General features: G+C 30.2%; 1 protein-coding gene across 1 annotated transcript; it reads left to right on the plus strand.

Annotated features, from left to right (window-relative positions):
* Positions 1 to 2: 2 nt before the first annotated feature.
* LOC112597851 (optomotor-blind protein-like) lies at positions 3 to 2,223 on the plus strand (the record flags this gene model as incomplete). The annotated part of the gene is made up of 1 exon (XM_025344087.1): positions 3 to 2,223. A coding segment is annotated over one exon (1,713 nt), but the record flags the coding sequence as incomplete, so codon positions are not given.
* Between the last annotated feature and the right edge of the window lie 15,209 nt (positions 2,224 to 17,432).

The raw sequence follows: 17,432 nt of genomic DNA on the forward strand, positions 1-17,432 counted from the left end.
CGTGCGACTGCCGGCTGCGGGACGTGCACCGGTGGCTGAACAACAACAGTGCGCCGCACACGGTCGAGCCCACCTGCCACCAACCGGACCGGTTGCGCGGCACGGTCATCCGGAAGCTGGCGGCCGAGGAACTGGCGTGCGCGCCGGTGGCCGCGGCCGCGTCCCCCGAGTACGTGGAAACGGACGCCGGCAAGAACGTGACGCTCGCGTGCAACGTGAAGCCGGTCGGACAGGTGCGGATATCGTGGTGGTTCGAGGGACGGCAGGTGGCCAACGGCACGGCCGCGGCCGGCGTCGAGCTGTCCATCGAAGACGCGGGGCCCGCGGACAACGGCACGTACGCGTGCGTGGCCGAAAACCGGGCGGGCTGGGCCGCGTGCAATTTCACAGTGCGCGTCATCCAAGAACCGTCCGAGGCGGCGGCGGGCTCGTATCCGCCGGACGCGCCGCCTCCCGCCCTGTTGGTCATCGTGCTGGCCGGTTCGGTGTGTTTCGTGGCCGTGGCCGTGGTCTGCGCTGTCGCCTGCCGGTTGGCGGTGACCAAACGCCGGCGGCGTCGAGACCGCGGCGGGCGGACGGCCGGCAAGTCGTCCGGAGCCGGTGGAGGCGACGCGGACGCCGACGATCCGTCCAATAGCAGCGGACAGGGAGCGAAGACGACGTCCGACATCAGACAATCGGACTCGGTGAACCTAACCGTTTCGTCGACGGTCGACGGGAAGTTGTCGTCTGCGGAGGACGTGAGCGTGTACGGCGAGTATGACACGACCGCCCACCCGGGTTCGTCTGCCGGTTACGAAGTGCACGAGGTGCTGCATGCGGGCGGTGGCGGTTACGACCCGTACCAGCAAGTGCACGTGGCCGCGGGACATCCGGCCGCGGCGTCGGCGACCACCACATTGGAGGCCAACCCGGATCTGATCAGTGACGCGTCTACCGTGATCCGGGACAACGTCGGAGGTGACTACTGCGACGCCGGTGACGAAGTGTACAAGATAGCCGTGCCGCCGCCCCCGTCCGGCGGCCGGGACTTTTGGACGAGTTCCGGTGCGAGCGGTACGGCTATCGTTTACCCGTCGAGCGGCGGCTGTGGATCGTACGAATTGCAATTGTCGCCAGGTAAGTTGGCTGCCGGCGAACCGTATCCGGCCGATTACGGGCTGCCCAAGTTGTCTTCTGGCCAGTATCCCGTACCGGCGCCGCCGTCCTTGTACCGGACGCTACCGCACCGCCGAAATGCAGCCAAGCCGCAAGGACGGTCGTGCCAAGAAGCCGAGTTCGTCCTGTTACAGCAACATCACCATCACCACCATCATCACCACCAGCAACAGCACCAACAACAGCACCACTTGCCCCGGTACGAACCGCAAAACGTCCGGTACAACCAACAGGGATATCCGTACCCGGCGTCCGCAGTGGCCGCAGACGCGGCATACTACGCTACGGCTGCATCCACTTTTTACGAACCACCGTCATTGTCAAACGCGTCTGCACAGACGCTCGACGACGAAACCATGGTCATGATGATGATGATGCCGCCGCCACCCCCGCCACTGGTAACCGGTGCTGCTGCATTACCACCAACTGGCAGACAGCCGCAACACTTGACTACTGAACACGCTAACCAACACAAGGCCGTCACCGCCGTGCAAAAGCAACCGGCCAACACAGAGAGCCCGGACGAAGGGTACGTTGGCGAAGGTCCTGACTCATAGACGGTCAAAAGCCACGACCGGATGTCCGTTCACCGACGTAGACTCCGCAGAGGTTGTACCAACCGACACTCAATGACGGACAATCGTCATTCTCACCTGTAAATAATGCGATAGTAATATTAATATGATATCGTAATAAGCTGTGAGATATTTGATATTTTTGTCGTGCGTACTTGTTGGCAGGTCCACGCCTTAGAAATAGGGTTGTAAAAATATAGTTTGATATTTATCAAAATATAGACTCTTTCGGAAAATTTCCACCGGAACGTCATTCGACGTTCGATAGTTTCCTCCGATCGTTATACAATAGTCGAAAAGCGCACTGTTGTGCGTCGTGGACCGTTAAAGTTAAACGATGTTATCATATTATAAAACTTAAAATTCTGCACTAGATAATATTAAATGCGCAATATTTAGTTCCGTTCGAATCCAATGCTTCGAAAAATGTATTTTTTTTTAAATTTGTGTGTTTGTGAAATTCTTTCTATAAATGGACTTACTAAATGTATTTTATTTTATTTTTTTTTAAATGAATTTATGTTATGTTTTTTGAAAGCATTACTGTGTTTTCTGCAGAATTCCGATATTGTTGAAAATAATAAATTATTGTATGAAATAATTATTTTTTAGCACGATTTAATTAATTTTGATTTACAAATAAAATATTTTAGTCTTAAGTTGTTGTAATGACACTAACAATATTTATTAACAACTATACTCTATAGAATTTTTAAAATTCTTAAAGTGAGTTTATGTTAAATATTTTTCTTTTTCGTGAAAACTTCTCCATTTAAAAAGATAAAAAATTTTAATTCATATCAATATTATCAGGTTAAATTTAATTCAACTTGAATTATTATAATTAACAGTTACATTTTAATAAATATATTTATGTCCACAACGTACTTGTACCAAAAACACTTATAGATGTATTTCTTTTTTCCTGTAAATATAAATATGACATGATAGAATATACAAAATAAAAAAATATAAACTATAATAATATGACAATCCATAGTTATTAGAACGAAAAAAAAACAATAAATCGAGTAGCAAAATTAAACTCTTTTAAATATTGCATTGTACTTGGCTCAAATTAATCTATAATTCTGTAAACGGCTTGAGCCAGTTGAAAATACAATTATATCTTGACCTTTTTTTCACAGTTCACTATTGAGATTAACCAGGTAGCAAAACATGTTTTAATGTGTTCCACTCACTTTTAGCGAACATATTTGATGTATCAATGAGATGATTGACCTGATTCAATTTTGAAACTACGACCGATTCGTTTAGTGAAAAAAAAAACGGTCGATGAGATATTAAAAACTATAGTTAACTATCGTAATATGTACATATAAAAAAACCAATATTATATAACCCATTAATGTTAAAAGAAAAAATACTTAAATATAAATCACTATGAACGGCTTAAATGGAATGCAGCTATAGTATTGTACATAAAAACGGGAAACAGTGAAAAAATAAAAATAAATCTGCTGTGAGAATTTACGTTCAGAAATGTTTAGTGGATTTATTTTAAAGTCTCAGACACGTGCGGGACTACTCTTCCACAAACCTCCGTGCTTTTTCGGCGAACCGATGATTTATAATAATTTCCGTGCCATTAGGCACCGGCATAGCTGTAGGATTGATGTAACAATAAAACGCTTAGTTGTCCGAAACTATGCCGGCGGCTTATATTATAGTAAAAAGTGTCTGTCGCATTCCACCCCGTTCGGTTACTCCCTTGTTGTGCATTCCAAGGAGGGGAATTTAATTTCAACAAGTCCAACATGATGCCGATTGTAAATAACCCAACAATTCGATTCAATACTGCTTTAGAAATAACATGCTTCGTATTCATGAAACTGTCTCCAGAAGAGAGGAGTGGGAAATAATAATTGTGTGTGTCTGTTTATCGAACGAAAAGTCTTATCGATAGCTAAATATTTTTTTTTTTAAGTTTTCAATGATACACCAATTTTCTATGGCCGTAAAAATATTATTGAATACTACTCTTATAAAAGTAAAGTAGGTATAGAATTTAATATATTCAACATATAGGTAATGTGTTACGAACATTTTTTTACCTACATGTCAAATATTATATGTAACAGCACGGTGAAGTGTGAACCAGACGTTGGAAAAGCCTAATTATTTTAAATCATTATTTGTAATAAAAAAAAATAGCAAAACTGATAAACATATTATATGTATATCAATGGTCTTATTTTATGTTAATAATATAATATATATATACTGTTAAGCTATACCTATATCATTGTTGTATATTTAAGTGTATGTTAATTATTGTAGAAATATGTTGTCTTGCCGATTCAATTTGGCGTATTGTTATATTGTATTAATCCATAATAATATAGGTTCCCATTAGTGTTATCATCGATGGAATTTAAAATTAGTATTTTTTACCAGAGAGCCATGATAATTTGACATTGTATATGTATGTATTATATAAATATATATTATCGCTGATTATGATATTTGTGGTTAAATAAAAATAATAATTTATAGTCATTTAAGTAAAGCATTTATTATTCATTATTATAGTTCAACAACAACATTACTATTCAAATCGCCTATTCATCTACATCATTACTCATATAGTTCCATCTAAAGCTTAATGTGGTAATCAGGTAGATGTTTAACGTCGAAATATGGTCATAAGACTCGTCATTTAATCAATATAAGGTACATTTCCGAATAAATGTCTACAAATAAATAAATCAGGAGAAATAACTTCAAGTCGTTGTCCATTCACGAGTTCAAAGATTTTGGTATGTCTGCTGTACTGATCTCAAAACATAATGGTCATAACTATTTGAATCAATTTAAAAAAAGCACATAAAAGTTTGTTTCGACCAATTAAAGGTTTTAATTGTATTAAGCCAACTACGACAACAACCACTAAACCGAATAAAAAGAATAACGCGAGGATTTAACAATATGAACATTATTTTTAATTATCCTTCATGCTGAATAAATGAGCAAAAAATATAAAACGACTAGTCTCATAAAAAGCAAGATTAATGTGAGAATATTAAATATATTTTTTTTAATAAAATATTAATCATTTTTATTTTATTTTTATTTTTAAATTTAAATACACGGTTTAATAAAAAAATATATTAAGAACATTCAAATGCTTTAACTGTATTGACATAATTCAAATATTATTTAGTATGTGTATATATTATAAAGTTGATATAGGAAATCACTTTATTAAACAATCTCTTAAATTTATGTGTTCTACGTAGTTAGAGTGAGTTATGTAAAAGAAGCCTATTCCTCGAATATTTATTTATTTTTTAAACCTACGTAACCGAAGAGTTATCGAAATAGTTTAAAACCAAGGACCAAGGATGTGCATTTTAACGATTCTAAGTACAATTTGAATTGGAATTTCAAAACTAGGTACAAAATTCAAATTATTTAAAATTTAAGCTTTTATCCAAACTTAGCTTATTCCGATTGAATTAATATAATATGATGTAACAATAACGAATTACCAAATACGAGTACTTGTGTATGAATGACCAAGCGTTATCAATTATAATATGACGTATTAAACTGTTTTTATTGTAAATATTCTAACTTTGTTTATTTTTAAAGACAAATAAATACAAATCATTAACATTTACAAACATATATTTTGAAATAATTCATATTTTATCAACTACTATATATATATATAAAGTATATACATTATATTGTTTTCTAATAAATTATTCAGGATTTTACTGTCAGATTCTGTAAGTTGTTGGTTTTATAATGACATCTGCTGTTTTTTAGAAAACACTTTCAAAGAAGTAGAAAAGCTCAAAAAGTTTCAAGAAAAACTATAAATTATTTACACTATAGATAAAAGAAAAAAATGAACACAAATTTATTGCTTTTTGGATAATATGCTGATTCTAGAATTCTAAATAGTTTACGATCACCGAAAAGAAATATAAGCAGTCATTTAAAATTAAACCCAGGCTAATATTGAATAAATTGAACTTAAATTATTTATGTAATCGAGTAATTTAAGTATTCGAGTAGTTATCGTGGATATATTTAAGTGAAATTAATTAAATACGTATTTTTTGAATACATTTAAAAAGTATTCTGCTCAAATAATCTATTCAAAACAATCTAAATTAAGTAAATTATTTCCGCTATTTGTTTTTGAGAAATACTTTTTCCACAAACAATTCGTATAATTTGTTCAAAAGGAATAAAGAATTAAACTTTTCCAGAAATAAAAATGCTCAAGACAACCCTTTTTTCAATAAATAAAGTTAATTTATCAAAGTTATAAGTATCTAAATCAAGTTTGAATATAATCTGTGCTTACAGTAAGGTACATAATAATCTAATAATTTAACCATTCAAACTTTGATTATTATACGAAAACCGTCTAAAGAATTCTAGTTAGATTCACTTGCATCATAGAAAGTTAATACTCATTAATCTATTTATATTATTAAAAAATATAATCCTAATAATAGTATTTTTCTAGATAGTTTATAACTTAAGACCTTAGTTTATAGTGACATAAGTAGTCTACAAAAAAAAAGTTTATTAATTGCTGAAATTTGGACAATGTGCAAGTTCTGTAAAACAATAATTTTAATCTTATTATTAAAATACAATTTTGTTCATTTACTTTGAAAATTGTCATATTATTAATTACACAAAATTACGTTAATATCCTGCTAATTCACATGGCACATTATTCTTGATAGAACCATAATTCATGCTAAAGCTGCAGACTTCAGTTATATAAATCCGAATGATATAGCTTTATAATACCAAGATAATATTATTATTTTCTTAACATATTTGATTTATATTATATTTTATTTTTTACAATGTCAGTTATATTATACATTTTAAAATGTTTAGTCGATAAGATAAAATATATTACTTTGAGTACAATAATATAAATTCATGTTTTATTAAAAAAATAATAAAGTAAAATGATATAAAATGCTGATTCTGTTTTAAAACTTGCATTAAATATTAAAGATAATACATGGATAAGCTATTAAATAGTATATTAACTATTTTATAATAATTAACTGTTTATTATATATACAAGTACATGTGAAATAAATTGAAAACTATGTTATTTTTATAACATTTTGATTTATTACCTAACCATTTAATAAACGGTTATTTACAAGTTACGATACTATTTTACATTTGAAATAATATTGAGCTTAAAAAAATAATACTTTTATAATTTTATAAAACATGTTTAATTTAATCGATTAAATTATAACTTTTGATTTCAACAAACAATACATAAAAAGTTATTACATTTTCTTTTTTCTTAAACTAAAACCTAACCTTATTGTAAGATTAATAGATAATTTAATACCTTAGCGTAGATACATACTTATAATTACATTATTTTAATATAGTATATTACATTTAAGAATACGTTTAATTAAAAAAAAGAACTCTTTTTCTTTGGTAATATCCAGAAATTTCCAATTATTTACAAATTCAACTGAAAAAGCCGACAACATTATTTTTATTTTTTTTTTTTTATTAGAAGCTATAAAAGATATTTAAGACTATTAAAAAAATACTACATTATTTTTCCTAATAATATGCGTCATTTTTACATAATTACAGTAAATCAGTGATTTAGTTTAATCTATTCTAAATATTATTAAAAAAAAAAAAAAAAACAAAACAAAACACAAATAAAGTATAATAAATTTATTTGAACTTTAAACTACAACGCCATGATTTTTTTTCGTGTTTAAAAAAATAGTAAGCAAATAGCAACATTTCAAGTAAGAACAGAAACAGAAAACATATTTTTTTTAAATAGTTCATTATCCAAATCATATGGAATATTTTTATCGTTTTCTTCTCTATCCAGTGTTCCGCGTTTTCTTTAAACTTCTTTTTCTCGTGTACCAAAGTTCATATTGGTTATTTATCACTATGTTATTAATCTTGATATCTAGAATTTTGACGGGCCCCGAATTCAGAGGAGGCCTTCTACAGCAGTTATCTGAATTATGCATGATCCGGTGTGGAAAACTGTCGACGTTTGCGCTGCGCCATTTAACTTACATGTAGTTTGAAAGCATCGTGCAGAAGATTTCGCCGCATATTATACACACGGTTACGTTATGTGTGTGTGAGATGTCGGCTGTGCGGCGTTTATAGGGTATACGAAACCCACACACACACACATATATATGTATACATTTTAACCGTGTGCTATTCAAATGAAATCGTAAAGATTGCAATCCGACAAGGACATAGACGTAAAAGGATTTTTTTTAAATTTTTTTTTTTTCTTATTTTTTTTTTTTTCTGTTGTATGACATTATCATATATAGATCAAAAAGTATACGAACATCCCAAGCAACTTACATATTTTACGTTGATCAAATTACGATGGAGACTACGCTCGACTACTTTTTCGATTAAATCGCGTTGGCTTCATATTCCCGACCCTGATGTTTAATATTGTTCTTTTTTATTATTATTATTATTTTAAAACGTGGTTCAATTCGATTTTGGAATATAACCGTTATTAGTTTCAGTTATTTAGGTAATTTAATCGCGTGCGAAAAAATTTAAATAAAGTTAAACAAGCTAATCGATAATGCATTTATAAAAAAATAAACATATATTACACTGTATATTATAAGTTTTAACTTTTAAGTAAAAACTTTCCTAAAATTATTGAAGTCTCTTTCAATAAATAAATTATATTAAGTTACTAGAATAGATTTTTTATGTATTAGCGTTTAGTTTTGCATACCTACGCAATGCTCGACATTTATTAAAATATATAAGCAAATTACGTGATCGCGTTACTCGTGTATTCGGGTCTTTATCGCATTATCATCATACTACTATAATCACGAGTTTCTAAAACATAAATTTCTTCTTAACTCGTGTTTTAACGACGACTCCTCAGTATCATCCTTTCTACACATGTATATTATTGCACTTGGTAGATACGCTAACACTTACATTCAAAACATAGATTTTAATTTCTAAGTTCAATTGAGAAACTTTATTGCATAAGATTAATCGTCATACATTTAATGCATATGCATTACACACCGTATTATAATATACGTATGTATACGTACGGTATAATTGTGTATTTTTTACTAATCAGTGAGTTTTGAAACCTTTACTATACTTAAAATGTATCATTATAATAATTTGTTTTATACCTTTCCCTCGTCGTGTCTTCTAAAAAACGATTTATATATTTAAACCCTATTAATTTTCATCAGAGTATTTTTATTTATTTTTTTTTTTTTTTTGCTTTACATGCCTTGTAGGCATTTAGCAAATTTTACCAAGTCTCTCCCACGATTTCTGTCTTCTGTGTCATCTATTCTTGCTAATTCAGAATATTTATGAGTAGACTTATTCAGCTATAATATGTACAACAATGAATATAAGCTTATAAAAAACCAAAAATAATCTTCTCTTGATACTGCGATTCTAATATACATAACCATATGCAATAATATTTTAGTGAACACTATAAATTTTAATGATTAAAACTTAAAATTAATCTAAAAGGTTCATCAACTTGGTTCAATTATTTCATTATTAGGGATATGTATATAATATCGGTAAAAATGTTAATGAAAACGAATACATGAATTTTTATTATTTTTTTTTATTAAAACTTTTCCAATTAATATTAACCTAACTAAATGGTTAAATGTATTTAATACAGTAAACTCTTCTATTTTAAATTTGTTTATCACTAAAGTAGTTTAAAGTGAATAGGTATTTTACAATAATTATTTGGATAATTTATGGTATTAAAACTATTACAATGATAAAGCTAATTTTGGTAAGCTGATCAAATGATAATATTATTTTACAAACGCTGAATCAAAAGTTATAAATAAAACACTTAATTCCGAAAAAATATATTTTTACGGTTTAAAAATGACATAATTAACAAGTATATACTATATATAGGTGTATATATTACATAATGCGTAATAGTCGTATGTTATTACGTACATACATATTATTAGGTATCTCCATCGTGTTCATCGTATAATATTACATCAATGGTCCTTAAACTCAGCGTGTTAAAAATGATGAATCTTTTTATGGTTCTTAGACGATTCTCACTATTTATGTTAGACAAAATTACCTGTATGTACCGGGTGATTATATTTATCAAACAACACTCAGTATTTCAAAATCTATTAACTTTTTTCTAAATGTTTTTTTTTAACATAATTTTCAGTTGAAATACAACAATATTTAAAAAAGAAAAATTATTTCAATTTATATAAATAACAATTTTTTAAGGGTTTTTACTATTTTGAATGACCACATCCGTTTTTAATTTCATATTCTGAAGCAAAATTTTTCAGAGTATTTCACACAAAAGATAAAATTCAGATGATTAATTTATGAATTATAATTATTTGAAATTTAAGTGAGCATAATGGAGTAGTTCGGGATCGGGATCCATGTTCCTCAAATGTTTTGTCTACTATTCCGAGTATCTAAATTATTTTAAACACTAATAACTCTAGTACTAAAACTCATAAACTTTTCGTCTACATTTGAATATTTGTATTAAATAATAAATTGTGTTAAAAAATTAATTCAAAATAGTAAAAAATTAAATATGATACGGATAAAAAATATTAAAAAACATAACTTTTTTTAAGTGTTGTTTGAATTCAACTGGAAATATAGGTATATTTCATTGATGAGCATATCGAAACAGATCGAATTTTGAGACGATGCACCACCGTCTTCCGTTGAAAATAAAAATTGAAGAAAAAGAAAAAGAAAAACCCTAAGCGCTTTTTTCGCACCGCGGGCATCTAATCCCCAACTATGTTCACACGTGAGTGCGCGATGTGTATTATAGTATATATATATATATATATATATATAATAGACGCAGTGGCGACGGCAGGTGAACGAAATGCGCAGGGGAAAGCTCGTTGCGAATAAGGATTAATCGAGGATTTCATAAATGCGACAAAAGATCGTCGTTGTTGAAGACGTCAACGCCACAACGATTCGTGCGAGTATTATGACGTCGACAACATTAAGTATGTACAGCGAATTGGTACAAAACAGCAAATGATAATCCTCTCTCGCACGACAACGTCGATTGCACCGAAGAAATACGACTCTGGTGAGGCACATGCGTGTAATTACGACACGTGGTTCGCGTCGTCTCGCTCCCGTTCGGCTTTTCATCAGTACAGCTTATGTGTATGTATATATACTTAATAGATGAGGACAACCGGAAGACGGAAACAATAAAGGATTACCAAATGATTGGATCTCTCATACGCGATTGTTGCAGCATCAGTACATGAGTGTGCGTTTGTGTGTGTGTGTTTTATGCATACAGCTATGTGAAGATAATCTGTAGCACAAAAGACTTACGGGGTAAGAACGGATAGTTAACACTCGTCACGCGACACATAATATTGTTCGGTTCGCACCCACAGCCTCAGCTCGGTTCAAAGTGTAACGATGACGACGTTGTGAAAGCTTATAAATAATAAAACTATTATGATATACATAATAAATGCGGACATTTTTTTTCTATTATTACTATTATTATTAATATTAAGGCTTCTGTTATAAAGATTATTAGTCTAAGATTACGTTTACATGCTGTAATAATTTAAAAATATTAGCGGTGTCGTTTTGATTGAGTGACAGAAGGTTGTTGAAAAGAAGAAGCGAGATTAGTATCTGAAGCAGTTAATAATTGATGTGTACAATTATTGTGAGAAGAGTTTCGCATATGCTTCTCGGAGGACTGGGTTCCTTAATAACCAAATAAGAATGAGCAAGATGTGAGTAGCTTAATCTGGCTGAATATTATTATTTGTTCTCTCCTGTATGACTTGGCTGGATATGCCCATTTGGTTATTATTTTTTGATATTTTTCTAGTTTTTTGTTAGCTGGAATTTCAGTGGTTTTGCCATGTTTTAATGATCTGTTAATTTTTTTTTTTTTTTTTTGACATTCTACTCCTATATTTCTTAACGCTAAGCTATGCGTTTATCGGATTTGTACTTTAGCTACTTAAATATTTCCAATATACTAAAACTAGTGATAATAAACTATAATAAATTTTTTAAATAAGTATTAGTTTAGAATCTATGAAACATGAACTGATATTTATAAATTATCGGTAAATTCGAGTATCATTCTTAATATATTGGCTTAATGAGAAGTTTTTTTTTTTTTTTGTTCGACTAAATCTTCTAAGAACTATTATACCAAACAAATTGCTTCGAATTAAAAATTTAAGCAGGATGATTACTGGTAACGAATTGTTATAAGACTAACGTGACCATATTTTTTTTTCTTCAAAGCGGGACACCTGTATATTTTAATAAAAAAACCACATCATTTTGCGAAAAATAAAAATTTTTTTACTGGAAAAAAAAACATAAACTATTTGTATAAAAAATGGCAACAGAAAAACGGAACTAATATATTAAAAAGTATAATAATAATAATAATAATAAATAATGTAAAAATAAATAATAGAGTATATTATTCATTATTCGGCCGTATTCCATTTATCGCCGATTCCCGCAGTTGACGCAGTGGCAGCGACAATAACAATAAGGTAGTTATTTTTGTACCATTTTGATCTATGTACTATGGGCTATGGGTTTTAGTGTTTTACGTAATACATATATATATATATATATATTACGTAGTTATACTATACGTCTATACTGTATAAATGTATAAATAATGTATGATTGTGATTTGTGATCAATAAACACTTACCACAAGTCGACTTTTCTTAAAGCGGGACATTTTTAGGTTCTTTGGGGACAGCGGAACACTTAGCTCGAAAGCGGGACGTATGGTCACGTTATATAAGACAGTACTTTGGGAAATCAAAAGTAAAAATCCACAATACTTTTAAAAATGATCAGAATAAATAAAAAAAAAAAATAATAAAAAATGAGTATTTACGAATCATCAATTTTTAATTAAATCTATTTTTTGTTTTTTTTTTTATTCGTAAAAGGAATATCAAATATGAATAACCGTCAAGAGCTAAAACTTTAACTCAATTACGTTTTTAAAACATGATACGATTCTCAAAATATATTGGCTCTTTTTACATGACCTATTTGTTAATAGTAATTTAAAATTTTTATTTTTTATATTATTTTCCAATTTTTTTTTTTTTTTTTTGTATTTTTTGTCTTAATATAAAAATTTAAAATTTGTAAACTTTAATCTCTTTTGAAAAGTTTAAAAATTGATTACAAGTTTCCTTAAAAGTTAGTCTTATAGCATTCTAAAAATATCAAGAACATAGCTACAATTTCTTTTAAAAGACATTTTAATTTCTTAGTTTCTAATTTTAATAAAAATTAGATATTAAAAATTAAATAACAATGTTTTTTTCTTTATTTAATTATTTAATTATAGTACAAAAAATATTAATTATAAATAATTAAAACTTATTACTATTATGTTAACATTATTATATAATATACACAGTATGATTTTAAAAATATAAAGCTTGATTTGAAATTCTTTATCCTACGATAATATTTATTTGTTTTAAGATACATCGATATTGTCTTATGAAAATAATAATAAATGATACAATTTTCTAATATTTAGCGGATATGTTATGTGATAACTGATAACCAAAAATTAGTTAACATACTATATTATACTGGTATGGAATATGGTATACATATTTCTCTCAATGCAACTTTTCCTGTTTTTTTTTTTTTTAATTATACTTTAACTATTACTGTAGGACCTATTTAGTTTCTTTATTAAATTATTACATATTTCTAATATTAAATTTACAAATCATTTTATCAGTTTAAAAATTTTTATAAATAATAAAATTACTTGTTAAATATAAAACAGTATTTGTTTCGTTCAACAAGACTGCAATATTTATAAATTCGGCAAGAATCTAAATATTCGCAAAAATGTAGTTCTTAAATAAGCTTATGAATCCCAAAAATTGTATTTTGAATAAATGCATAATTTAAGCGCAAAGACGAGAAAAGTATGCTTAAAATGTCACTATATTTATTATACGTGTATTTTAATAATATAAAAATAAAAGTTAAAATAGCTGAAGGTAGCTACTTGAATATTAGAACTAAAGGACTAAGGGATTCTTTCCTACACTTAAAATTGCTAAAAAATGTTATCATTCTCTATGTATAAATATTAAATTCCCGCAATCTTTGGAGAACTCAATGTTGTGTAATCGAAATTTGATCAAGTACATCATATATTAAAATGTTTATATATACTATAACATTAATATAAAATAAATACTAATCATGCACTTTATTACCTGGCTTATAACTTTTTGTATATAATGATGTAATATGTATAGTAAGGTAAAACAGTTTAAGAACTCTAAACACGTGAATCCAAATAAATACAATACTGATTATACTCTTTTAAAAAAATAGTTTAAGTTTTCAATTGCAGGATCTGATGTTGAGAGATGTATTTAGTATGATTGATTTGCATGAAAAAAACGACACGGTAATACTAACCAGAGTAGTGGCTGGTGGCTTTATTAGAGGTCTCTGAGTTTTGATGGCAAGGGCACTTATTCGGCCATCCCTTATCTCTGGCGACACATTAGAAAACCATACATCCTGCGCTTCATCGTGTCAATTTCTATATGACCTTAAAATACAGATCATCACCTTTCATCAGTATTGAATATTTAGATCAGGAGATATTGGACATAAACATAATCTGAGTACGACAACCTGACCTTTATTCATTTATTATTTTTAAGCTATTATAATATAATATGATATGTGAGCATATTATCATCACAGTGTATGCTATATAGAATTTAAGCAGTAATTATCGAGGCTGCAAGCACCGAAGGGACGGGCAACGACGATCAAGCCTTCAGTTTTTTATGTTTTCCCCAGCAAAGCACATCAGAGATATTATTATTATGATTATCGTCGTAATTATTATTATTAAAATACGCGACTAGCGCGACAAGAAAAGATTTTCGGATTCGGACGACCACAAACGCCGAAAGCGGCGAAAGTATATTATTCTCAGAGAAACAAAATTAAAACCACTATATAGTATATATATGTGTGTGTGTGTGTGTGTGTTATAGAATCCTTCGTCTACCCCTGCCGCCTACTAAAAATTCTATAATATATGTATATATTATGTATACAGAGAACCAAATTTATTTTTGACTTTTAATTAGTTGTTAAATAGTTTTGCGCGCCAGAGTTTCATTACGCCCGAACGCTCAACAACGAGTAGGTACCAGCAGGATGACTATAATATACACGCGCGTGGAGCCACCAATGAATTATTTAAAACCGCCCAAAGGTGCCTCTTCATCGTCATCGTTTCACGGTTATATACAAGTTTTGGATTCTATGCCGTTCGAAAGACCATCAACATCCGATAGTTGTATAAATCATCATTGTCATTGTAAAGTTTTAGGCAAACCGATGATAACCATTTACTCCGATAGCCTTTTATCTATCACATCACATTCGCCAAACGATAGTTATCTGTATTTTTTGGACCGATAGTTAATTGTATCTGCTACGTACATTTCGTTTGTTTTAATGTAACAAAACCTTTTTATTAGATTAAAAAGAAAATACTTATAAGAAAATAGGTTATTTAATTAACGAAAAACTGAATGAACTCGCTTCTGCTGTGTAGATGGTTTCGAGTGTACCTTGTCTTTGAAAAGATCTCTGTGATGGATTTGTTAAATTTTAAATAAATTATAAATCATTATTAACACTTAATATATTAATTTAAACATATTATATTCAAAACTATTGTACTGGTTTTATCAATAAAAAAAAAAAAAAGATTTTTAGTGAAACATGTTGGTTGATCTGTTTTTAAGCTCAGTCTGTGTCATTATTATTATTAATTTCATGATTTAGTAGATTTAATTAATCAAAAATATCATATCATATACAGCTTAAGATAATGCCAATATTATTGTAGAATGATGTTTATAGAGTCGTAGTGTAATTAATAGATACTTTGACAAATTATAAAAGTATTAAACTTTTCAACAATTTAATATTAATTGTTAATTATTTATTTACATTATTTAACTAACACAATTCAGTATATAACTATAGTTAACCTATAAGGAATTAATATAATGATTTATAATATATCTATTAACTATAAACTTTATCTTCGTTGACTCTTCAGAAATTTCATGTCTACATTTTTTCACTGCTTAAAATTCCTATGAATTTTATATATTATATAGTTTTTTTTTAAATTTATCAAATAATTAATATACTAATGAGTAGTAAGATAACCACAGAAAATAGAAAATAATCAATAAAGTTAATGTTTAAAAAAAACATATATCAAGTACTTTCGCATATTATTGTAGTAATTTATATTAATTTTAAATAAATATATATACAGTATTTTGACCTAGAATTGAAATATAACTAACCTAGAACCAACTACATCAAATCGTCTACTATAAGCAGCTCTCAAAATTGATAGAAAAAATGTTTAAAGTCTGTTTACTTACATTCTCTTTTACAGTTACAATTTCATGTATAATTAAATTTATTTCCAATCAACCATGTTTTTTTTCTTTTTATTTTATAAAAATATTAAACTTTTTTTAAAAATTGATTTAAATTAAAATCATTATAAAATGTATAAATTAAATTACAAACATTATTTTTAGTTATAAAAGTTAAAACGATAGTTGTTTGTGTAAGACAACAGTTACAGCCCTATATTGAAGTTTTTAATGTGTTTTCATATAAATTATGAAACACGTTACACCAAATGAATCTTAACTATAAAATGTCTTAAAACATATTAAATACTATTTGGGGTAGTGTAATTACACACACACGCGCGCGCGCGTGTGTGTATGTGTGTGTCGTATGTCCATTAAGGGGTGAAATAATAACATATTTGACAATTTAATTTTTTAACATACTGTTGTCTACTTAATTTTAATAAGTATTTATTAGGCTGTACCATCTATAGTATTCTTTTTTTCTATTTTAATAAGTGTACATTAAGACAGAAAAACTAATATGTCAAAACACTGGGTTTTATATTTTGTTTTTACATTTTAATAGGAAATAATAAATACATTTTTATTATGACCGAATCAAACATAATTTATAAACGTGTATTTTATGATAAACAAAAATATTAAAAATGTATTGTCTACGCAATGCATATAGAACTGTAGGATAAACATATACAGTTGATAGACGCAATCTCAAAAACCGATAAGCGATAACTCAAGAAAATCCTCTAATCCACTTTTCTTAAAATATCAATGTTATTTTATTATCATTATTTTGCACTATAAACTTAGAAGTATATATTAAAATAATTAAATAACTTTAATATTTATTATTTTCTTTGTATCATACATAGGTACATAATTTTATTTCATCTAATCATTCATAAGATATAAATTCACTTCATCGAAAAATTCAAAATCCAATAATAAAATTTCTTTTTTTCTTGCATCATCTCTGATAATCCTAACAGACGACTAAAAGGACGTGGGCCAAAAGACTTACTCTTCTAGTCGTTGCCAATTAGTCTGATGGTTAGAATAATTACTGGATGCTTAGTCGTCCTTTCATTTCACTACCTATTGTAAATTATTTTACCAAAATTACTTATTA

This window comes from Melanaphis sacchari, unplaced genomic scaffold, assembly GCF_002803265.2.
Source record: "Melanaphis sacchari strain LSU unplaced genomic scaffold, SCAv2.0 Contig43_pilon_pilon, whole genome shotgun sequence".
In the NCBI taxonomy this organism is placed as follows: Eukaryota; Metazoa; Arthropoda; class Insecta; order Hemiptera; family Aphididae; genus Melanaphis; species Melanaphis sacchari.